The 23,580-nt window shown below is 48.9% G+C and overlaps 1 protein-coding gene across 1 annotated transcript; it reads left to right on the forward strand.

Annotated features, from left to right (window-relative positions):
- The first annotated feature begins 7,883 nt into the window (after window positions 1-7,883).
- On the forward strand, window positions 7,884-22,303 carry LOC118620004 (leptin). Its single transcript, XM_036246955.1, has 3 exons — window positions 7,884-7,891; window positions 18,117-18,287; window positions 19,713-22,303. The coding sequence occupies exons 2-3, from the start codon at window positions 18,144-18,146 to the stop codon at window positions 20,070-20,072; spliced, it is 504 nt and encodes a 167-aa protein (XP_036102848.1). The 5' UTR covers window positions 7,884-7,891; window positions 18,117-18,143; the 3' UTR covers window positions 20,073-22,303.
- Window positions 22,304-23,580: the final 1,277 nt, after the last annotated feature.

The raw sequence follows: 23,580 nt of genomic DNA on the forward strand, positions 1-23,580 counted from the left end.
GAAGAGACAAAAGTTAAGTTCAAAAATAAAACTAGTGATTTCAGGGTAGTGGACTTATAAGGAATTTAAATGATCTTTTCTGGATGTTTTCAACAAGAAATGCGCATTTTTTGTATAATCAGAATTTTAAAAACACTCTGCTTTTTAAAGTGACATCTGAGACCTGCCCTGGCAGGCCGGTGCCGGGGAGCCACCCGTTGGAAGCAGGGCCCGCTCAGGCGGCCATCCAGAGCTCCCTGGGGCTAGGGCACCAGCTCGGCCACGTGGAATGCCACAAGCAGCCCCCTTATGCAACGTGCTGCCCGAGAAATGCCCTCGGTGGCCTTGCCTCAGCCCTGGGCATAGATCTCACTTGTCGGCCCTGTTACAGGCTGTGAAGGGACAAGCCAAGACTCGGGCCCTGGGTTTGCCTGAACACAGGATGAGTGGATTTTCTGATCACTGTGCTCCACTCCGCTGAGCAGCACATTGGAACTCCTTCCCTCCCTGACTGCTCACCCCCACACCAGGCACCTCCTTCAGGGAGCCTTCCGGACTCACCCCACCATGCTCTGTGCTCTGCGTGTCTTCTCTAATTAATAATCAACATTGGTTGAGTGGCTACTGAGTGCTTTACTTGTAATAACCCAAATTATCCTCCCAACAAGCCTGTGAGGTGGTCAGGTAAAGATCTCATTACAAGTGAGGAAACGGAGCCAGAGAGCGTGTAAGTAACTCGCCAAAATCACATGCTAATAAGAGGCCGAGTTGGGATTCAAACCCAGGTGGTGTGGCCCCAGGGCCAGCCCGTTGTGATTCATGCCATACAGCCTCTCTTGCAGACAGTTGATGTCACAGTCATGTTTCCATGGTGATTTTGTTGTTCCCAGAGTTTTCCTGGAAGACTCTCAATTCCTCGAAGGTATGAGCTGTGCCTTTCCCTTGCTTGGTGCCGCACAGTATCCGACGCGGCCCGTATACAGCACCTTCTCGGTGACGCAGGCCTCGGCGCCCCAGGCCCACTTCTTTACCACTCTGACCGCACAGGTGGGTGTGTCCTGTTGAGCCAGACTCTGAGCTGCTCCAGGCAGTAGGTGATTCTGGTAAAACTCCTGTTCGGGGCAAACACTGGGCTGGAGACTCTGGAAGCCTCAGCCTGTGTTAGATCTTAACTTCTGTACGTCTGCAAGCTTCTTACTGCTTCTCCACAGATTCTTTCCAAAGACCTGTTCAGCCCCCAGGTGCCTGGGGAGGGTCCAGCTCCACAGAGGATCGTGGCTCAAGTCCTCCTACTCCAACAGGGAAGGGAGATTGGGTGAGAGAAGGGGCAGGCAGCCCAGAAGGTGAGCCTGTTGAAGGCGACCTCTTGGCTGTCATTTCTCTCGTCAGAGTTTCCAGGCTGAACTCCAACCCAGGATGTAAAGGCTGTTATCAAGTCTGGGCAAACCAGCACAATCGATTATCGGGGTTATCTCAGCTGTGGTAGAATCAGGGATGACTCTTCATGATTTTGCTTCTTTGCATTTTCTAATTGTTGGCAATGAACATGATTATTTGAGCAATTAAATAATTCAACAGTGCCCTGGCCAGTTTGGCTCAGCGGTTGAGCGTCAACCTGCAGACCAGAGAGTCCCGGGTTCGGTTCCCGCTAGGGGCACGTACCACAAAATAATAATAATATTAATATTATTATTATTCAACAGTGATAAAGTCATTGTTCTTACTCTATTTTTTGCAGGGCTCTTTCCCAGCCTCTGTAGATTGCTAAGCTCCCAGCTGCCCTCTGTGTCATGTGGCTTTCCTCAAAGTGCAGCTGAATGCAGCCCGAACTGTTAACCCACAGAATTTTGAGCTAAATAAATGGTGTTTGCTTTAGGTCACTAAGTTCGGGCAGTAGTTCATCATGTCGCTCACTGGATCTGTAAGACTCTTTGTTGGCTGGAAGAAGAAGACTATGAAGACCATAGTACAACTACAGATATCCTGAAGGGGGCTTGAAAACATTCTCTACATTTTTTTATTTTTTATTATTTTGTTTCAGAAGGTTCATAGTGAGGAGGGAGAGGGGGCAGGAGAAGAGAAGACAGGAGAGGAACGGAGAGAAAGAGAAGACAGTGTTACATAACCAGAATGGATCCTTCCTGGGGACTGCCTCCCCAGAGACAGCCGACAGGGTGGCCTGGCGGGAGGAGGCTGGAACCATTTGTCCAAGTTACTTTCCTCAAACACTCCTTCCAACACACCTGCACACGTAGCTCTTGTACGACTGGCCAGGACCAGGGTGTGACCTGAAACTGTCTACACCCTAAAAAAAAGGCCCCTGGCTTTTTCATTTTTATTATGCCCACCAACTCTGGCATTCAATCACTGTCTGCGGGTGCACAGCAAGGCTGACTGACCCACCCAGAGACCAAACCAGACCCTTGACTCCTTGGCTCGCCTGGTGCTCTACTCACCAGGAGAGCTGACCCCACCTAGGGGCTGGGGGGAAATCTAACATGCTGGGAAACCTTAGGTTTGTATTCAGTGAGCCTTTGGAAAGTGAGGCTACCTGGAGTCCTCTGCTACAAGGAGCAGCCCCCTGCTGAGAAAGAGCAGGTGTGCGTGAGTCAGTGCTTAGTTACGGCTGCGCAGGTCCACCTCTTACCACCTCCACTAAGAGGGCCTGTCAGAAGCTCACAGCCTGAGCCAGAATCACCTATATGAAGCAAAATGAAGTGAAAGTTGGTGTTTTGAGGAGTTGAATTAATACAATGAATTATTTACTTATTTACATATGTATTTATTTATTCTTGTTAATCCTCACCCACGGATATTTTTCTATTGATTTTTTCGATAGATCAGGAGGGAGGGAGGGAGGGGGAGAGAGAGAAACATTGACGTGAGAGAGACACATCAATTGGTTGCCTCCTGCACAACCCTGACTGGGGCCGGGATCGAACTTGAGACTGTTCAGTCCATGGGCTGACATTCTAACTGCTAAGCCAAACCAGGCAAGGCACGAATCATTTATTAATGAGCAAAATCATCGTGCAGAACTAGAGGACACGAGAAATAGGTCAGACCCAAGAGTGCTGAGGAATTGCGATGCGAGTGTGGTTTCATGTAAGCCAGCAGACCTCACGCAGCCCTCTGTCCGTGTGGGGCACTGCTGGGTGTCCTGACTACCTGCCCGACCTCACTTTGTCAAGCTACAGTCTTCACACCAGCCTGTCAAAGGTATGTTCACGTGAACTCTTTGTCGGAGTTAGGCAGGAATTCATCCCATGGATAATTATTGAGGGCCTACCATGTGCCAGGAATACAAACATTTGTTCAAAGCTTCATTGAACAGTTTATAGAGCCCTTCCTATGTGTCAGGCCCCAGGTTGGGACTGGGCAGACCCAGTGTTGACCGTCACAGAATTTGTGTTCTCATGATGGAGACCAAAAAATAGACAAATTTTAAATCAAGTAATTGATTGATAGTAGTTTTTGAGTGCTGCAATGTAGAAATAAACAGGGTGCTCTGACAGATAATAATAGGAAGAACATCAGTCATTAGCAGAAACAACTCCGACCATTCATGCACCTGACAGGCATTCATGGAACACCTGCTACGGCCCAGGCATACGCCAGGGGCTGGGAACAGTGAGGTGAATAAGGTATGACCTCTGCCCTTGGGGAGCTCATCCCTAAGAGGCCACATACATACCAAAAGAACCAGTCTTGTACAAGCACACGCACACACACACACACATACACATACACATACACACACAATTTGGGGAAATGGTAGACTCATTATTTGACTGAATTACCTAGTTGCTTTTTCACACTTTCTATAGGTCTGTGTAGACCCTTCCTCAAAGTGGGTTGAAAGACCTATTTCTTACAAAACTAGCTGCCTGGTTGGGAATGACCTAAAATCGGAACAGAGACTTAACCTTTGTCTGCCTTTCTTCCCCCCAGCAGGACACCGTCAGTTGGTGCTGAAAGCACGGAGCTCCGTGAGGCCATCTTCGCTTCCATCGTGCCCACACGAGCCCACAGCTCATGCCGATGTCAGTCTCTCCACTGACATCAGTGCAGAACTGCAGGGGCCACCTCGACGGAGAACTGTAGCATCTAATCATGTCACTTGCTGGGCAAGTCCCTTGACTGCTCTGATTCTCAGGTTCCCATCTGTAGCATGGAACTAAGACCTGTTCTACCTCTTTCTGTGGATCAAATCAAATGAGATCAGGAAAGAGCTTTGAAAAAGAAAAGGCAATATTCAACACCAAAGTGTTAGAATTACCTTTTTTTAAAAAAGTGTGAAGGTTGTCAGGATTCAAACAAAAAAGGATTTTAAAGTCTGACTATTTAATATTAAGTCAAGTTGATTAGAAGTTTGATAATACACCATGGGTGAGTACTATAGCAAGTACTATTGGTTGTGTACCCAAGAGCCAGTTTTGCTCTCCTCCTTCCAAATTCATGGAACCCCAGTTCTTTCAGGTAAGGACAGAGCTTCACTTCATCTGCCTTGACCTACCCCAGAACCCGAGGAAGGATTATGATTGGTCCAAATCAGTCGTGGCAATCACATTCCCTTTTGTCAGTGATTGGTCTAGGAATGGGCATATGTACCGTTTGTGGTCAATGCCAAATGCAGGAAAATCAGACTTCCCTTCCCCAATTTGAAACAGAATTTCAAGAAGAGAGGACACAATGCTTGAAGCGGTAGCATCATCTTGCAACCACGAAGCACTAAGCATGGGACACAGTGGAAAAATAGAAGATCTGAAGGAGCAGGATTCTCAATAATGCCACCTGGTACTGCCCCTGCCTCTTCCAGACTTCTGCATAACTAAAAGTCCTTAATGCTTACGTGGCTGTTACTTGCAGTCAATTGCAAATTGGTGCAATCTCGAAAGAATGTAATTTGGCAATGTATTTGCATTTTGAATGTGAATACTCTCTGACTCGACAATTCTACTTATCAAAATTTCTCCCACAGATATACTCTCGCAGTGCTCAAATAAGCATATTTAAATAAATTAATTACAACATTTTTATGTATGTAACAAATAATTAGATTGATTATGGTACATCCATAACATGAAATATATGTTGACTTTTAAAAGATTGGCATAGCTCTGCGCATGTTGGTAAGAAAATAGATACATTAGGCGAAAGAAGTGAGATAAATAATGGTTGAAGCTGGACGATGGGTACATGGAGATTTGTTATGCCATTTTTTTTCCTCATGAATGCATCATGGAAATTTGAAATTTTCCAAAATAAAACATTTTAAAGCAAGGGGCAGGAACAGTAGTATGAATAGTATGACATAGTTTGTGTGTGTGTGTGTGTGTGTGTGTGTGTGTGTGTGTGTGTTAAAGAAAATAGATATATGAGGGCTAGAAAAAGAATATCCATGAAAGGACACACCAGAAACTGGTAACAACCATTACATCAAGGGAGAGAAGTAGGGGGGAGTGGGAACTGAGATTTCATATCAATTTGTACCTTTCGAAATTTTTCAAAGAAAATATTTTCTATGTGATTTAAAAATAAAATAATACAATAATTTATTAATCAACCAAATACAAAAAAAAATAGGCAGGTGATTGATAGACAGACCACATGGTCCATATCCTTACAGTGTGGTCTCAGTGCACCTTGATGTTCACACAATAACTGGGTCCCAATACACCCTGAAGAAGGTAATGCTGCCCAGCCGCTGTGGCTCAGTGGACTGAGTGCTGTCCATGGACTGAGGTCCCCGTTCCATTCCAAGACAGGGCACATGCCCAGGTTGTGGGCTTGATCCCCAGTTGGGGGCGTGCCAATCAATGTTCTCTCTCACATTGATGTTTCTAGCTCTCTCAAAAAGAAAGAGAAGGTAATGCTGACACAAGTCACCTGAGGCTGCCAAGGTCCTTACTTAGAACTAATTTACAAAGACATTGGGGACAAGGAAAACTTAATTATAGTGAGTGTTTTGGTCTTTATATTTATGTATATGTATATATACATATATATGTGTGTGTGTGTATAAATATAAATACAAAATATCACTTCTGTGAAAACTATAAAATTTCTCTTTAAAATGTAATTCCATTGTAAACACTTTTTTAAAATGTAAAGACACAAAGAAGAGATTAAAAATCTTTCCTAATTTCACACCCTGCAGTGATAACATCTTCAGTGCGTGTTGACATGTATGATCAGAAAACACACACCATTTTGTAATCTGATTCTTTCCAGGTCACAAGATATAATTATTTTTCCTACATCATTAAATATTATTTTACAGCATGATTTTTAATGTGTGCCTATTGCTCTCATGTGGCTTTTCAATCATCTTACCAATTTCCTGTGCTGGGCATTTAGTTGGCTTCCCACCTTTTGGGTAGCAGTGTAATTATAAATCTTAGTCAATGCTAACAATGTCTGACTTTTCCTTCCTTCCTTCCTTCCTTCCTTCCTTCCTTCCTTCCTTCCTTCCTTCCTTCCTTCCTTTTTTCCTTTCTTCCTTCAATAAGTAGTTAGTAAGAGCAAAACAACCAGGCTCAAGCAAAGCAACTCTAAAAGCCTTTTTATTATTTTTTTTTTAGCTATTTGGGGAAATTTGAATGCATAAATTGGACTTTCTATAATACTAAGGAATTACTGTTGTGTGAGAATGGTCTTGCAGTTATGTAGAAATGCTTCCTTACTTTTTAGAGATACACACTGAAAGGATAAAATGTCATGATGTTTGTAATTTGCTGTCAAATATTTTATCCAAAAAATAAATGAGCCAAATATGAAAAAATACTCATTGTTAAATCTAGGCTGTGGGTAGGTATATTGCCTACTTTTCTGTATGCTTGCAATTTTCATTTAAAAATATCTCAAGAATGAAATACTTGCCCTGGCTGATCTGGCTCAGCAGTTAGACCGTCAGCCTGCGGTCCAGGGAGACTTGGGTTCAGTTCCCACTAAGGGCAGGTACCTCTGTTGCAGTTTGTCCCCAGCCCTAGTTGGGTCGTGCAGGTGGCAGCCACTCCATGTGTCCCTTTCATGTCGATCTCTCTCTCTCTCTCTCTCTCTTACTCTTCCTCTCTCTCCCTCCCACTCTGTCTGAACAAAAAGTGAAAAAATGTCCTCGAATGAGGATTTAAAAAAAAAGGATGAAATACTCTGTGCTAGGCACTGGGCTGTGGACTGACCCTGCCACCTGGTGGGACACAGTTTATAGGGAGCATGTTTCCATCAGAGTCACCAACACAAGGTGACTGGCAAGGCCTGGTGTGAACCTGGCTTTCCTTATGCCCTCTACACCACCATCACTGCAGGTTTTCCCAAGTTGTAAAAAATCTACCCTCTCAGTGGCCTGGACACCAGAGGAATCACTAATACACCATGTCAAAAGCCAGTTCTGTGGTGCATGGTGCCCCTGGGTGTCCAATTCAGCAAACTTTTCTTGGGCACCCACATGTGCCTGGCACTGTAAGAATACCAGGACTTTAAAAGTGGATGGCCCAGCCCCAGCTCTCCCTGTACAGCCTAGGGGAGGAGATGGAACAGGTCACCCAAGTCGGCTGGAGGGAGGGAGAGTCGGCTGGAAGGGCACTCCAGCCGGATCAAAGGAGGCCCCAGCCACCAGTCCCCCAGAGGCTGATTCTCCGGCCACAGAAGCACCACAGCCTCTGACGGGAGCTCGAGGATTTCTTGCTCCTGTCAGCGGTCCCCAGACTTTCGGGGAGTACCTGAGGGTGCGCGCGTGGCTTCTGGTGCAGCAGAGTCCCTCCCTCGAGGCCCAGCGGCCCACGGGGTGGGGCGGGAGCTGGCACTCCGGGTGCTCCGGGCAGTTGCGGGCAGTTGCGAAAGTTGTGCCTGGGCGGCTATAAGAGGGGCGGGCAGGCATGGAGCCCCGCAGGGATCGCGGAGCAGCTGCGAGGTAAGGCCCTGGGGCGCTCCTTTCTCCTTCCCCCCGGTACTTCTTGGCAGGCCACATCTCCCCACCCCACTGAGGCCTCCGGGGAAACTGAGGCAGGCGAAGGGCAGTGTGGAGGGCTTGGTTCTGGACCATGATAGCTTTGCACAGAGTTCTAACCAGAGGAAAGGCTGCTGGGAGCTGGGGAGCTTGGATTCGGGGCTGGGCTGACCTCTGCCTGTGCCCACCAGGCAGGAATCTATGCTCAGGGATAGCCGGGGCCCCTCCCCCGCCAGCCCAGCCCCTGGGATGCTTTGGAAATTGCCTTGAGCACATACACCACCCAAAGATCAGGGTACCTCGCACCCATCTGGGGGTGGGAGATGAAGTTGAAGGATCGGGGGACATGGATAGGAGCATTCAGTTCCTGAGGACTAGATATACATAGCCTTGTTCTGTGGATAAAAATTCAGGCATCATTTTCTACTGGGGTGGGGGAGTCCCCACCTCTGAATATGAGGGCTATATAAGGTAGACAAGGATGGAGGTGGGGGTGGGAGAGAAAAGGAGACAGGAAGAAACCAGATCTTCCCAGAGAAATTGTACTGGGTCTTACCACTTCTGGTTTCAAAGCTGTGAAATTTTCTTCTCCGGGACTGATAAAATAGGGTTTCTTTGGGGCAACAGAACAGAGGGTCATGGGAGGGGCCCGTCACTCCCATTCCCACTTCTCTGGCCAAGACCAGCAAACAGGCGCTGACCGACCAGGCGGCCGTGGCCTACCTTCTCCCGGGCCTGCTTTAGATTTCACTGTGGGTGTGGTTGCCTTGACACTCCAGTTTCCATAGCTTAAGGATGGTGGCGCTTTAGAAAAGTGACTTCTTAAATACAGTTAGACCTGAGTGCGACAAGTGGCCTGGTTGTCATTTGAGAGTGGCACTTTGCAGAAAAAGGATGATTATCTTCTGCGGGAAGGACGGTCTTCCGGGCCGGTGGGGCAGAGGGCAGGAACTTGAAGACACCACCACAGGAGCACAAGCTCCATGACACCCCTTTGCAGGAACTGACGTCCGTCGGCTCCCTGATGTGTGTTCTGTAGAGCTCTGGTGGGCAGTGGGCAGCTGGGGCTGGAGGAAGAGAGGGTACCCAATCTTTTTAGTTTGCAGAACCTTGATGCTTCCATTCTAATGGCCTCAAGAAGAGAAAGGCCGTGCCGACCGACCGTTTCTCTCATTTCGGTAGGGGGAGAAGGCAAGAGAAAAACGATGGGTGCTTTCAGGTTTTTTCCTTTTCAAGCAATTGAGGACATTGGGCTGAGGGGAACGTTTCCATGTTGGCCAAAGGAGTCCTCATATTTTGTACATCTTATGCTCAAAATAACTCTTCTTGGTATTTGGGGGAAATATTTTCCTCCCCCCTTTGTTCCAGGAAATGACTCCAAGCACCAAGGAAAGAGCCAGGGAAATTGCAATTAATTCAGCCGGTCAGCCCCAGGCAGATGCCTGTCGTGTCTGAGTGGCACGTGCAGGGTGCGGAGGTGGCCACTTGGGAGAGCTTTCCTCATAGAGCCCGGAGTCATTGTCCCTACTCCAGTCTAGATGCTGCCCAGGAGGACGTGGTGGCCAAGGAGAGAGAAGGGGTCCCAGGAGGTTGAGTCCTCATATTGTGTGCATCCTTGAATAGCCTGCGTGTGATTTAAAGAAAAACCAAGCTAAATTCTCCTGCACTCAGTCAATCGTAGGCCCTGACCCCACAGTGGTAGGATTCCAGTGGCAGCGGCTCTGCTCTGGCCTGCCGGCCAAGAGCCTTGATTCTTCTTTGTCCACTCAGTTGTCTCAGAGAAATGGAAGGAGATGTTGTTTCTGCTTAAAAACAACACACCTGACGCCTGGGCCCACGGAATCCTTTGCGCTTATGTCATGTGTGACAGCAGAAATGCCTTGCTTCTCGGCAAACGGCTCTTTGCAGTGGCTCCCGCTCAGTTTATCAGCTCTTGTGGAGTGCATCTGTGATCAGTGCCAATGCCAACATCTCATCCCATAGACTATTTTGTCCCCATCAATGTGCACATTGTGTTTGCACTCTGGGGTGCCGCAGGCTCGGGGGTGGGGAGCTAGGAAGAGGTGAGATGCCACAGGGAAGACAGGAGGGGCAGAACAAAGGTCTTTGAGAAGGGCGGGAGGCCCAGAGCACAGGGGCAGGAGCCAGGCTGATGAATGGGACCAAGGCAGGGAGGACCCGAGGTAAAGTCAAGGCAGAGCATAAACTAGGAAGCTGAAGGAAACTGGGGTCAACATGATTCTAGAGGACAAATATGAGAGGCAGGAAGCCAAGCAAGGTCCCAGTGAAAAAGAGACCAGGATACTGAAGAATATTCTGTCTTCATTAAGAAAGCTTTTAGGAATTCCTGCTGGGCGAAAGGGAACTCTGGGATGTGACATTAAGATGGAGGCCAGTATTGCCTGGGTTGAGCATAGTCCCGTGTTCTGAGAGGTCCCAGTTTGTTTCCCGGCCAGGGCACATGCCCAGGTTGTGGGCTCGATCACCAGCAGGGGGCGTGCAGGAGGCAGCCAATCAATGTTCTCTCTCATTGATGTTTCTAAAAAAATCAATGAAAAACATATTTTAAAACATTTATATATATATAAAAAAGATGAGAGCAGGCGAACCATCGTGGAGGTAGGTTAACCTGGTTAGGCAACAAAGATCAAGGATAGGAAATACTTCATTGACTTATTCAACAAATATTTAATGAGCACCTGCTCTATGCCAGGCCCTTGGGAGGTGCTGAGATGAGTGGCATGCCCACCGCTCCTGCGCCTGGTAGACGTCACCGCACCCTCTCCCTCTGGGTCTGGGTAGAGCTTCAGATCCCCCTCCACCAGTGCTCCAGGGAGCCCACTGACAATGGATTGAAGTTGACATAGAAATTGAAACTTATTTCTTATTCCTGATCAGATATAAGGGTAGTTTCTGATGAGTAGGAATTGTATCACCCCACCCCCACCCCCTGGCTACTGGTTAAGTATGTGAACATGATTTCTCAAATGAAGCTCTTGATTGCAAATAAGAGAAAAACACTCATGTTATTTCCTGTTTTTCAAACTCCTGTATTTATTGTGACCAACATATAAAAGACAGAATAGAGACTCTCAAGAATACATTACCCATGGTAAGGGTGAATTTTATTTCTTGATATTTGTTTCTCTTAAATGTGGCTATGTCTCATGGTTGAAAAATAGATTCAGAATGTTGAAAGCTACTCAAGTGAGTTTATGTGGAAAAGAGTATCTCATACTGGAGGGTAAGGACAGTCAGGGCCGCCAAGCCTCGTGAAGGCCCAGAACCAACGAGGCCAGGACCAGAAAGAAGGTCGGGAAGGAGTGCAGGCAGTGGCTGTAACCTGCCTGTCGTTGGCTACATGGACACCGGTCTCTCTCAGCTACCTTAAGCATGCAAGGCCAACTGTGGCTGCCTTAGAGCTTATGAGCCCACAACAGAGACAAACTTGAATCTCCAAAGCCTTTAAATTCCTGGGAGAGGCTCTGATTGACCCAATCAGTTAGGAGTTGGAGGAGGAAAGACAAGGAAAGGAAGCAAAGAGCATTCTGGGTTCAACCACTGGCATGCAACATGGCCTCCAGGGCGCCTGGGCCCACACGCATGCGCGCGCGCGTGTGTCCTGAGTATAGCAGAACTCCCCTTCCCAACCCCCTTCCAAGGTTCCTACTATACATGGAATCAGGCCCAGGACATTCTAGCTCTCCTGCCTCATACGCTCCAGCCTCATACATTTCTACTACATTGTTGAGCTCTCCCAAACCCACCGTGGACAGCTCCACACTGCCCCTTTCCCCTGGGAACTCCTGTCCTTCAGGTCTCAGTCCAAATGCTGCCTCCTGTGCACAGCTGTCCCCACCTCCCCAGAGCCTCCCCTTCCTCTCCTTTGCTCTCTGCTTCCTGCTCTCCTTCCCTCAGAACCGTTACCAGGTTATGTTAAAATGAGTTGTTGAAGCTTCTGTCTGTTCCACTGGGTTCTGAGTAACTTGAAGGACCAGGATAGAATCTTCTCTGTCTCTATTCCTCCTTGTCTTTTCCCATCCCCAAAGTCCTTGCAAACTGGAGTTATGGACGATGGATGGAAGGAAGGAAAGAATGGAGGGGTCCCCAGGAAGAATTTGGGGAGAGCGCTTAGAAGACTATCCAAAGTTTTTCCTCACAATTAACAACAAACACCACATTATCTGAACTGAATTCACACTAGTATGCCACAGATTACCAGAGACGCGTGTAAACACTCTGATAGGTGGAGAAGAGAAAGGAGAGAGCGGTGTGCTGGGTCCCTGGCTAAGCTCCAGAACTTCCAGGCAGGAGAAGACAGCAGGCTGGACAGCTTGAGGCTCGCAGCCTCTGCCAGCAAATGCTCTGTGGCCCGAGCTCCCACTTGTCTCCACTGCTGTCATCCGAAGGCTGTGGGCAGGCCTGGCCTTGGCTCAGCAGACCCTCTAGAGAAGCCACCTCTACCTTGACCCCCACTTGGTCTGCCTCACCCCCTAGGGCAGAGGGAAGGTGAGGGAGCTCGGGTTCGGAGCCTTCTTGGGGAAGTAGGAGGCAGCTTGTCTGTGGAGAGAAGGCAGAGGTGGGGAGGGACCTGAGTGGACAGGCCAGTGGGGACAGGGAGCAGAGGCAGTGGGGGTGGTCAACTAAAGATGACAGAGGTGGGGCCCCCGACCAGGACCCAGGTGAAGTCAGAGAGCAGGAAATTGTGGGGGTGGGGGGAGGCTATGGCTGCTTATATAAGCCTCTCCTGCTGGCCTGGGGCCCACTTTCTGTGATTACATTTCATTACCTAGTGCTGCCCTGAAGGCTCCATTTCTAGTTTTTCTCTTTTGTTCTTCAGTGCACCCCTGGCAGGGGATGATGGCAGAGGCTGGGAAGCGGCAGGTCTTGATTAAAGGACAGCAGAGGAAGGGGGCGGCCTCGGAGCGGAGCGGCCCTTGCCCTCCCTCAGTGGCACCCCTTCTATCTCCAGGCTCCGCTTACACAGCGGTCAGAGGAAAATGAAAGTGACAGGATGCTGTATCAACATTTCAGCAGTTCACCTTAGAAAAATGACAGTTCTTAAATGTTCAAAACCACTTTGGAAACTTCTGGAGAAGAGGCTTTGCCACCCAGACTCTCCTCCTCCCCACTCTGTCCACTCACTCCTGTGGCCATCCCAGCTGCACTCTTGTGGCCATCCCAGCTGCACTCCTGTGGCCATCCCAGCTGCACTGCTGTGGCCATCCCAGCTGCACTGCTGTGGCCATCCCGGCTGCACTCCTGTGGCCATCCCAGCAGCACTCCTGTGGCCATCCCAGATGCACTCCTGTGGCCATCCCAGCTGCACTCTTGTGGCCATCCCAGCTGCACTCTTGTGGCCATCCCAGCTGCACTCTTGTGGCCATCCCAGCTGCACTCCTGTGGCCATCCCAGCTGCACTCCTGTGGCCATCCCAGCTGCACTCTTGTGGCCATCCCAGCTGCACTCTTGTGGCCATCCCAGCTGCACTCCTGTGGCCATCCCAGCTGCACTCCTGTAGCCATCCCAGCTGCACTCCTGTGGCCATCCCAGCTGCATTCCTGTAGCCATCCCAGCTGCACCCCTGTGGCCATCCCAGCTGGACCCCTGTGGCCATCCCAGCTGCACCCCTGTGGCCATCCCAGCTGCACTCCTGTGGCCATACCAGCTGCACTCTTGTGGCCATCCTAGCTGCACTCTCGTGGCCATCCCAGCTGCACTCCTGTGGCCATCCCAGCTGCACCCCTGTGGCCATCCCAGCTGCACCCCTGTGGCCATCCGAGCTGCACTCCTGGGTCTCCCTCCGCGGTCCTCTTTTTCTGAACTGAGACTCCCTGTCCCGACCATCATCTGGATGGCTCCACCTGAGGTCCAAGCAAGTCAGACGCCCCACACCCTCATTTCCAAACCTGTCCTCATGCCTTTTTCAATTTCCATTTCCATCCTTCTTGTCACCTGGCTAAAAACATTAGTTGGGGAGCGATCAGAGCTCCCCAGTTCGACAGAAAGAAGCCTCTCAACCTGCCACTCACGCCCACCCCCCTTTCCGCCTCCTCATTCATCACACTTCCAATGACAGCTGTCAGCCACATTCTCGGGATCCCACTGCTGGGCTGCCCCCTCCTCCACCTTCACAGGCCCAATTTCTTCCCTCTTAGGGCCCTTATCAAGTTCCACCTCCTCTGAGACTCCTCCTTGATTTCTCAGCTGGAAACAGTGGTGATAACAGCTAACTCATGTTGGGGTTGGTTGGCCATGTACATCGCCTCATCTCAGCCACATCAGTCACAGGTGGGAACTGTAATTCATATCATCCCCATTTTGTAGCTAAGAAAACTGAGATGCAAGTGCATTTTTCTAAGGTCCTGTACTCCAACTCAAACATAGTCTGCCCAACTTGGGAGCTCATCATTTAAACAGGATGACTCCCTCCCACGTTATCTGTTTAAATGTTCTTCAAATGGTATATGTACGTAGTTGACAACATCCAATACTGCAGAAAACTACCTGGGCTTCCTGGGGAGACCACCCGTCTCAGCCCTCTCCCTCCCCACTTCTGATTCCCACTTTCCCGCGGTTCCATGTCTCTTTCACCTCTGTGCCTGGCCCACAGTGAGCGATCAACACATGTTCGCTGTCAACCATCAAATATATGACGAGTAACTATTATGTGCCAGGTGCCACGCTCAATGAAGTTGTAATTGCTGTCTTCAATGATCCCTCCTCTCCCGACTCCCTCAGTCCTGCTCTTCCCAGCCATTCCCCATTATCGGGTTGCAGCCAGGCCCCGAACCAGTTACTGACACTCAAGTGAACCAAGGAAAGTTCCATTCACTCTTTTCTGGTGTCCGTGTCCTGGTGTGTAAATTAGTTAGCATTAAGTTTGGCTGCATTTACCAGGGACTCCAAGTAACAGAGGCTTAACCAAGACAGAGGCTATGTCCCTCACTCAGTCCAAGGCCAATACGGCATCTCAGCTCCACCAAGTCCTCAGGGACCTGGGCTTCTCCAGCTCCTACTCTCTATTCTGAAGGTGAGGCTGTAGTCCTCATGATCCAAGATGGCACCACAACGCCGGCTACTGCATCCACAATTCAGGCATCGGGGTGGAGGAAGGGGTGAAAAGGGGAGGCACACAACTCCCAATGAGAGCTGCCACATGCTCTTCTGCTTGTATTTAATTGACCGTAATTTAGTCTCATGGCCATACCAGTTGGGAGAAGCTGGGAACTGGAGTGTTTATTCCGGATGGCTGCATCCTTGTCTAAACTTGGATGTCCTGTTACTTGGGAAGAAAGGAAGACTAGATATTAGAGACAACTAGCAGCCTCTACTAAAAGGGTTAGGTGTGTTGGTGTTTTGTGTGTATGTGTGTGCGTGTGCCTATGATGTGTGTTATGTGTGTGAGCATGTATGTTATATGTCGTGTGTGTTGGTGGGCCGGGTTCTCTCCATCACTTTGATCTCAGGTGGACCTGTTACCAAGTCTCTCTGCAGCCCCATGGAGCACCCCTAAACCTGGCTTCTCTTAGGCAGACTCAGCTTCTCAATTCCACATTTCAAGGAACTGCAATTTATTTTCAGCAGCCACTGAAGCATATTAGCAGTGGTGATAGAGAGGGCTTGTAAACTGTTTTTCCATTAAGGTATTGCAGGGTGGCCATTATGTGAGAGCAACAATGTCCAGAGTTAATCTGGTAATAAATTCTCTTGGCCAGGAAGGTGTCATTAACACATAAATCCTAGGAAAAGACAGGACTCAATCCTGTGCACAGAAGGAAGATCCAGAAATACCAGGTACTCTGTTGAGATGGCCCAGGGGAGGCAATGGGCCAAATGCTTGATTCAGGGTTGGCTACAGGTGGTGTTGCCCAAGCATTTCAAGCCCAGCCTGGTAATTGCATAGATCAAAAACAGTTGGCCTTTACTCTCCCCAACCCACCCTTCATCACACACACACACACACACACACACACACACACACATCCCCGGCAGGAGCTGTACAGGTTCATGTCACTTACCCTTTAAGCCAGGTAGTGTTATCAGTTCCATTTTACAGATGGGAACAGATGCTTTAGGGAAGCTAAGCATCTTTTCTGGAGACTCACAGCTAGTAAGGGCAGAAGCCGTGGCTGAAGCCTTGGACAGCTTGGGTTTGGTGGAATCGTACTGGGGGTTAGTATTATTTAACTCTGTTCCACAAAGATTTGCTGGAAATGTTTATTCAGGTAATAAGTAGTTAATATAAGGAGCTTTAACGTTTGTTTTTTTTTAATCCTCATCCGAGGACATTTTTGCATTTACTTTCAGATACAGCGGGAGGGAGACAGAGAGAGAAACATTGATGTGAGAGAGACACATCTATTGGTAGCCACCCATACGATGCAAACCAGGGCCGGGGACAAACTTCAACCCAGGTATGTGTCCTTAGCAGGAACTGAACCCGGGACTCACAGGTCCATAGGCCAACGCTCTAACTGCTGAGCCAAACTGACCAGGGCAAGGAGCTTTAAGATTTTAAGAGAACAAACAAGCACAGAAACATCTCAAGTGCTCCCTCCCAAGTTACCGAGTATTTTTCATATTTGAAGTTGATCTGTGATTATGTCATAGCTTCATCCCAGGGTGGGGTATTTGTTCCCAAGTGCCATGGTCCCAGGAGCTTCCCTTGGCTGGGCATTGGGGTGCTTTATAATTTGGACTTTTCCTTGAAGGCTGGAGATACTGGGGGATGGAGTAGAAAGGACCCCAGCCTCTCTGGGGAGGCAGATCTGAATTCTGGCTCTGCCACTTACCTGTTTGACTTTGGACAAGAGAATTCATGTCCTTGAGCCTCAATTTTTCTCCTTCTATAAGACAGATTTTTAAAATATATACCTTTGATCAAGTATTATAAATAGTATGTAAACAGACTGCTGATTTCTACTACATTTCTAGGATACGAATTATACTAATAATGCCACTTATGGAGAGAAAATGTTTATCTGTTTTTATCAGGATCCAGAGGAGGCAGAACACTAAGAAGCAGAGATTAACTTTTTGCCACCTCCGGACCCTTCATGCTAAAATTTATTTACATTTAATTATTATTTCAGGCTCACCCGTATATACTTAGCATGGATCATTGGCCACAGACTCACACACATTGCCTCATGTATCTCATTAAAACTTTGCATCTTAATCAAAGATCAGTATATTGTTAATTTTAGAATTCAGAATTTTCAAACATTCTGGGGGAACATATATATCTCTCCTGCCTCTGTGCCTTTGCATCTGCTGCTTTCTTTGCGATTATGGCAACCACTTTTTACTCTTCTAACCCCTGCTCAGTCTTTAATATCCAGCTCAGGTGACACCTCTCCCAGGAGCCCCCTTTGACTCCTGTGCTATCTTGTACTTGTCCTTCTTGCAAGTCTCTTCCTCTCTGAATTGAAATGGTCTATTTACCTATTTGTCTGTCTTATCAAACTGTAAGCAACTTGAGGGTAGAGAACACCTGTTGTTCACTACTGAATCCTTGGTGCCCAGAACTGCCTGTGGCATATTGACAGACCTTCCGTAAGTGCCGGTTGGATTCAGGCTCCCAGTGGGAGTGAGGGGAAGCGACAAAGCCAGTGATAAATGCCATCACGGAGATATCAGCAGGCTGCTGTAGTCGTGGGAGGACAAGTAACATCTCAAACAATGGGGCAGTGGGAGAGTCCACTTCACAATACTTTTACAGCCCTTTCACGGGCATTATCTAATTTGATCCGCATAGAAGCCTGGGGATAGGTATATTGGAGGAATAAAAGGTAGAGTTTTTAGCAGTTATGTGATTTGTCTAAAGTCTTACAGCTGGTAAACGGCTGGATTTAAGCCAGATCTAAAAGTCCACTCTCCTCCTTAAAGCACACAGCGAATGACATCATCAACCACCATGTCCATTTGCTCACACCCTGCCTTACTGCTCTGTGGTCGACAGCACCCCTCCTCGCGGTTCTATTGACCAGGCTCACCTCTCCCCAAGGAAAGGCTTTTTATTAATGCATTTCCAGATAATGGATTGTCTTTGACTCTGTGGAGATGATAGCCAGGGCAGAAAGCTAATCTCATTTTATTCTCTTCCGATAATGTGGCTGGCAATAGGGCACGTGGGTGTTTTCTGAGACAGCAGTGACTTGCAGTGTGTGGTTACTTTTGTTCTCAGGCCCGAGAAGCACAGCCCGGAGGGAAAATGCGCCGTGGGCTCCTGTGCCGATTCCTGTGGCTTTGGCCCTATCTGTTCTACACAGAAGCTGCGCCCATCCAAAAAGTCCAGGATGACACCAAAACCCTCATCAAGACGATTGTCACCAGAATCAATGACATTTCACACACGGTAGGGAGAGTCTGGGGAGACAACATAGAAGTATGGCCAGCCCAAGGGGAAACTGGGACCTCAGAGGTTAGCTGAGGCCTGTGCAGTGACTCGGAGGGCCTTGGTGGCCTTGACTCCTCCTACTGCAGGAAAGCTGCCTCCCCTCTTCTTCTCTCCGCAGTCCCCACCTTCTTACTTTTCTTCCTCTCAGACTGGAATCCTAGTGCCTAGGACCAGCAGGAGCCCCAGAGGTTCTTGGTCCCATTGGCAGGTGACCAGACCCCTGAGCAGCAGCCCCTCTGGGGTCTCCATCTGTCTCTAGAATGTGCTCAGTAGGCCTTCTTCCCAGCTGTAGCTGAGCTCTGGCCCTTAGACGGTCTCCCCTGTATTGTTAGTCCTGCCGGCCTCTTTCACATACAACCCTCTGGGTATTTGCAAACAGCTGTCAACGCCCCTTGGGTCTTTGCTCTGGGATCCACAGGCCTAGACCTTTAGCCATTTCCCACTTCTCTTCACACCTCTGTTCTCTATGTGCAAAATCTAGCTAGTTCCTTGATGTCTTCAGCCTTGGTTTCATCACCTAGATAATGAGACTCACACAGTCTTCATAAGGTCATTATGAGATTAAATTAGAGAAAGCAAATGACCCCCTATAGAACCAGAACCAAGTGTTTCCTCATTAAAGGTTTGTAGTTGTGGTTTGGGGTAGTCCTCAGCTTTAAAAGCCTCCTTTTTGCCCTGCATGGACTTCCACGTCTCCTGGTCACTGTGGACATCTGACAGTGGCCTTGGGAAGGGAGACGTTAGGTGGCCAGAAGCAGGGACAGCTCAGAACTAGATAGAGTCTTGGGAATTTTACAGAGAGAAACCCTTAGGTCTCCTTGCTTTCAAAAATAGTCATTTGACAAAGCTGCACATGATAAGTCTAGCGTGTCCCTTTTGTGGGTGCAGGGAGTGCTGTGGGTAGCTGGGGAGGGGAACCCTCCTGGTAACCAGAGTTACTGGAGCAGAGGAGAGGAGAATATGACTGGAAGGGAGGAATTTACTGGGGGAGGAAGGGAATGAAGCTAGCTGGGGAGGGAGCACTAATGGAGGACCTCAGTGCCTGGGGAAGAGACTTAACTCAGTACAAAATAGGGAGTCATGGCTGGTTCTATAGCAGAGACCCTTTGGAGAAGGGAACAAACAGCCTGCGAAGGTTGGTCTGAAAGTAATGGGCAGGGTGGTTTGGGAAGGGCATGGGAACAACAGTCCAGGAGGCCAGCTTAGAGGCTTGGCAGCCACCTAGGCACAAGAAATCAGGGCCCAGGCCTGGATGGTGCAGAAGGGGGAAAGAAAGCAACCACGGGAACAAACCTCCATACTCAGTGGAAAGGCTGAGGGCTTTGGAGGTTGACATGTCTCCTGCTTTGCTGAGCCGTTGGTCTCCCTCTTCCTTCTGCACAGCGATCAGTCTCCTCCAAACAGAGAGTCACTGGTTTGGACTTCATTCCTGGGCTCCACCCTGTCCTGAATTTGTCCAAGATGGACCAGACATTGGCGATTTACCAACAAATCCTCACCAGTCTGCCTTCCGGAAATGTGATCCAAATATCTAATGACCTGGAGAACCTCCGGGACCTTCTTCACCTGTTGGCCTCCTCCAACAGCTGCCCCTTCCCCAGGACCAGGGCTCTGAAGACCTTGGAGGGACTGGATGATGTCTTGGAAGCCTCACTCTACTCCACGGAGGTGATGGTCCTGAGCAGGCTGCAGGGGTCTCTGCAGGACATGCTACAGCAGCTAGACCTCAGCCCTGGGTGCTGAAGCCTTGAAGGCTTGGAGAGAGCCTGTGCGGACAGTCTGTATCCAGGCCTCCAGTCCCTTCCTCTCACTACTTCAAGCCACCCTTCCAAAGGTCAGTTCTGCTTGGACTTGGCCACAGCCAGCTGCGTTATTCAGGTTGAAGGATCCCCCGAAGCAATAACAGGATCAACCAGATACACAGGCTCGAAAGGACAGGACTGTCTTGATGCGGACACAGAGCAGCCTTCTCTGCAGCGCATGAGGGCCTGAGAATTTCAACCGAAGTCCCCTGGTGGACCGAGGGCTGGCCCGTCCAAGGGAGTCTCTTCCATGGGTTATTTCAAGGATCCCCCTCCCCCAGTCATCTTGCTGATTACTCTGGAGGTTTAATGAGATGATAACCCAGCACAGTATCTAGTTCACAGTAGATGTAAGTGAACCTCCTTCCCTTCACCTCACAATTACCAACAGGCTTTAAGTGTCAGTGATCCGGGAGCAGGAGCACATGGGCACAAACTCACCCTCAGTGTTGACGACGAGGCCGAGTCTTTCCTGCTTACTAGTTTAGGTGGGGGAGGAAGGGGAGACCCAAGAAGAGGGCCAGTCGGATGTGACTGGAGCAACCTGAGTGGGTCACTTGGCAGCTGTGGGAAGTGGCTGGCTTCTGTGTCAGTCAAGCCTCCTTTAGCTGCCAGTGACAGAAACTCAAGGCAAACCAAACAAAATGTAAAAGAGAGAATGTTTTGGCCTATGTTGCTGAGAAGTCTAGGCCATGATCCATCTTTTACAACACTTTCCTTCGCATTTATCCCCAGGGACCTAGAAGGTGCTAGTGCCATGATCCACCCCAGTGCCCCCGCCTGCCTGAGGTGGGTCACAGAGGCTTGGGGATGATGTGTATGCCCCTTGGGTGGCCACCTGGGGCTGTCTGAGCTGTCCTGTTTCTGCACAGTCATAAGCTCGAGAAGTTCCCCCCGCCTCCCAGCCCACAGTGGCTCAGGAGGCCAGCCCACAGTTACAGGTCTCTGAGCAAAGGCCTGGAGATGTCACACTCTCCTCTGTGAGGTGACTCCCAGGGTCAGCACGGAAGGGCATGGTTCTCAGATTGCCCTTCCAGATCCTTTTCCATCTGCAGACATTCTCTTGCACTCCCCTGAGGCAGCAGCTCACATCTGCCAAACAGCTGGCAGTCTGGGGATAGCACCTGGCCATGTTCAACCTCCAAGGTCGGGATTTTTGCAGAGTCTAGTGAGAAAAGAAAGCCTCAGGTCAACCCAGAAGGACCTTTCAGGAGACCCCACCTCAGCTGCTTTTTGCACAACATACAACCAAAAAATAATTACACCTCATTTTTCCAAAAGGACAGAGCAATTTATTCCAGGCTTCAACGTCAGCATCTAAGTCTAGTGATGCCTGACTGCACAAATCCACCTGGGTTAAGTTCACTGGTACACTGTCATCCTCAGCCCCAAGAGGTCCTTGCCCTGAGAATGGGAGAATCAAGGTACCGAAGGTAACGGAGCCCCCGTACCCAGCTCTCACTTCAACCCCAGTTCCCAGCCCAGAGGGTGCGTAGCCCTTAGGCACGTTATGTAACCTCTCTCTCAATTTGTCATCTGTACATGGGAGGAATGATACGACCTCCCTCGTAGGCCTTCAGAAGATTAAATATGAAATGTTTGGGAAGCTAAGAGCTGGATGACTGATATACAAAAAGCACTTAATAAGTCATGTTGTTATTAATATTAATGAGTCAGGGAAGAAAAGGGAATGGGAATTGTGTAGCAGACAGCTGTGCTATGCAGTTTCCTTGCACAGCACCCCCATCTCGCCACGTGGTGCCTTAGGGAGCCCCTCGGCCCACACAAAGCCTGGGCCTAAGAGGGAGTGTGACAGCCCCAGGGGAGCCAATCTCAGCCAGTGGGGAGGAGGCTCTGTGGATCAATGCCCCAGCCTCCATCTCTCCACAGGGGCAATTCTGAGGTTCATTTTACCCAGAGGGAGCCCCAGGTGCCCACACCAGTCACCACACTGATGAGCACTCTAGATCGGCTCTTCCTCCTTTTCTGGCTCACTCTCCCCACCCCTCACTCCTGCTTCCTAGGGTCACCTCCCAAATATACCTTCTGTGCCAGACCCTCATCTCAGGTGTTGCTCTTGGAGGAACCCAAAATAAGACAACTGCAGAGCAAAAAGAGATGGATGTAGATACTGGGAGAACTGTGAAGCAAGGTTCCAGACCTGGCCGGGAAGCTCGGTTGGACAGAGCGTCATCCCAATACGCCAAGGTTGTGGGTCTGCCCCGGTCAGGGCACAAACAAGAATCAACCAGTGAATTGCATAAATAAATGGAACAACAAATCAGTGTTTCTCTCCCTTTCTCTTTCTTTCTCAAATCAATCCATCAATAATTTTTTTTTTAAGTTTTCAGAGAGGTACAGGGACCACACACCAAAACTCAGAGAACCCCTGGGCAGACCCAAGTAATGATCCCTAAGAGAGGAAAGAAGGCAGGGTCCTCAGAAAGAAGGGAATCCACTTCAGGAAAGTTTGACATGAGAAGAGAGCAAGAACAGGAAGAGAACCCACAAAACTGGGAGAATTATAAGATAAGGAAGGAAGGAAGGAAGAAAGGGAGGGAGGAGGGAGGGAGGGTGGGAGGGAGGGAAGGAGGGGAAAATGAAAGAGAAAAAATATATATAAAGCCAAACATCACCTGTCCTAGTATGTTCGGGCTGCTATAACTGAATACCATAGTCTGGGTGGCTTATAAACAATAGAAATTTATTTCTCACAGTTTGGAGGCTGGATGTTTAAGACCAAGATGCCAGCAGATCCCCTGTCTGGTGAGGACTCACTTCCTGGTACATACACCACACCTTTCCTGGGTGCTCACACGGTGAAAGAGGCAACAGCGCTGCCGGGCCTCTCACAAGGCGCTCAGCCCTTTCATGAAGGCTCTGCACCCACGGGAGCCTTCCAGTCACTTCCCAAAGGCCCCACCCCCACTTACCGTCACATGGGGTGTTAGGATTTAACATATGAATTTGGGGGGAACACAAACATTCAATCTATGCCATCATCTTATGATAACTGATTGGGGAAAAGATCAAGCTAAATCACAGGAGTCTCAATTATTGAATATTTTTCCTTTAAAATATCTTTTTGCAGTAACAGAACCTGATGCTGCAGTTTTTCCCCAGCCCCTGTTTGCTCCTGTCACCAGCTCACAGGAAATCATTTCTGCAGGGGTTTCACCCCCTCACCCCGAGCCTCTGTGGGCAGGGTCGCCGCACCCCGTGCCTGGCTGTGGTGTCTGGCACAGCACAGGCCCTCTGTTCTTATTTGAACAAAGGAACTGAGGCGCTTGTACAAGCCCATTATTTACATGTGAGCAGCTTCTGCAAAAAGCCTTTAAACAATCCTGATCATTAAAGGCCAAACTTACTAGAATTCTGCTCACTCTTAATTTGCTCAGCAAACTTCTTTTGCGACCAAAGATATAGGTCCAAACCAACTGTAAAAAGAC

Source organism: Molossus molossus, unplaced genomic scaffold (genome assembly GCF_014108415.1).
Source record: "Molossus molossus isolate mMolMol1 unplaced genomic scaffold, mMolMol1.p scaffold_m16_p_7, whole genome shotgun sequence".
In the NCBI taxonomy this organism is placed as follows: Eukaryota; Metazoa; Chordata; class Mammalia; order Chiroptera; family Molossidae; genus Molossus; species Molossus molossus.

What these genes read in the sequence shown, in the direction of transcription:
- LOC118620004 (XM_036246955.1), top strand. Translation starts at nt 18,144, where the DNA reads ATGCGCCGTGGGCTCCTGTGCCGATTCCTGTGGCTTTGGCCCTATCTG. An exon ending in TCAATGACATTTCACACACG is followed by an intron (nt 18,288 to 19,712) that starts GTAGGGAGAGTC and finishes CCTTCTGCACAG; the next exon opens with CGATCAGTCTCCTCCAAACA.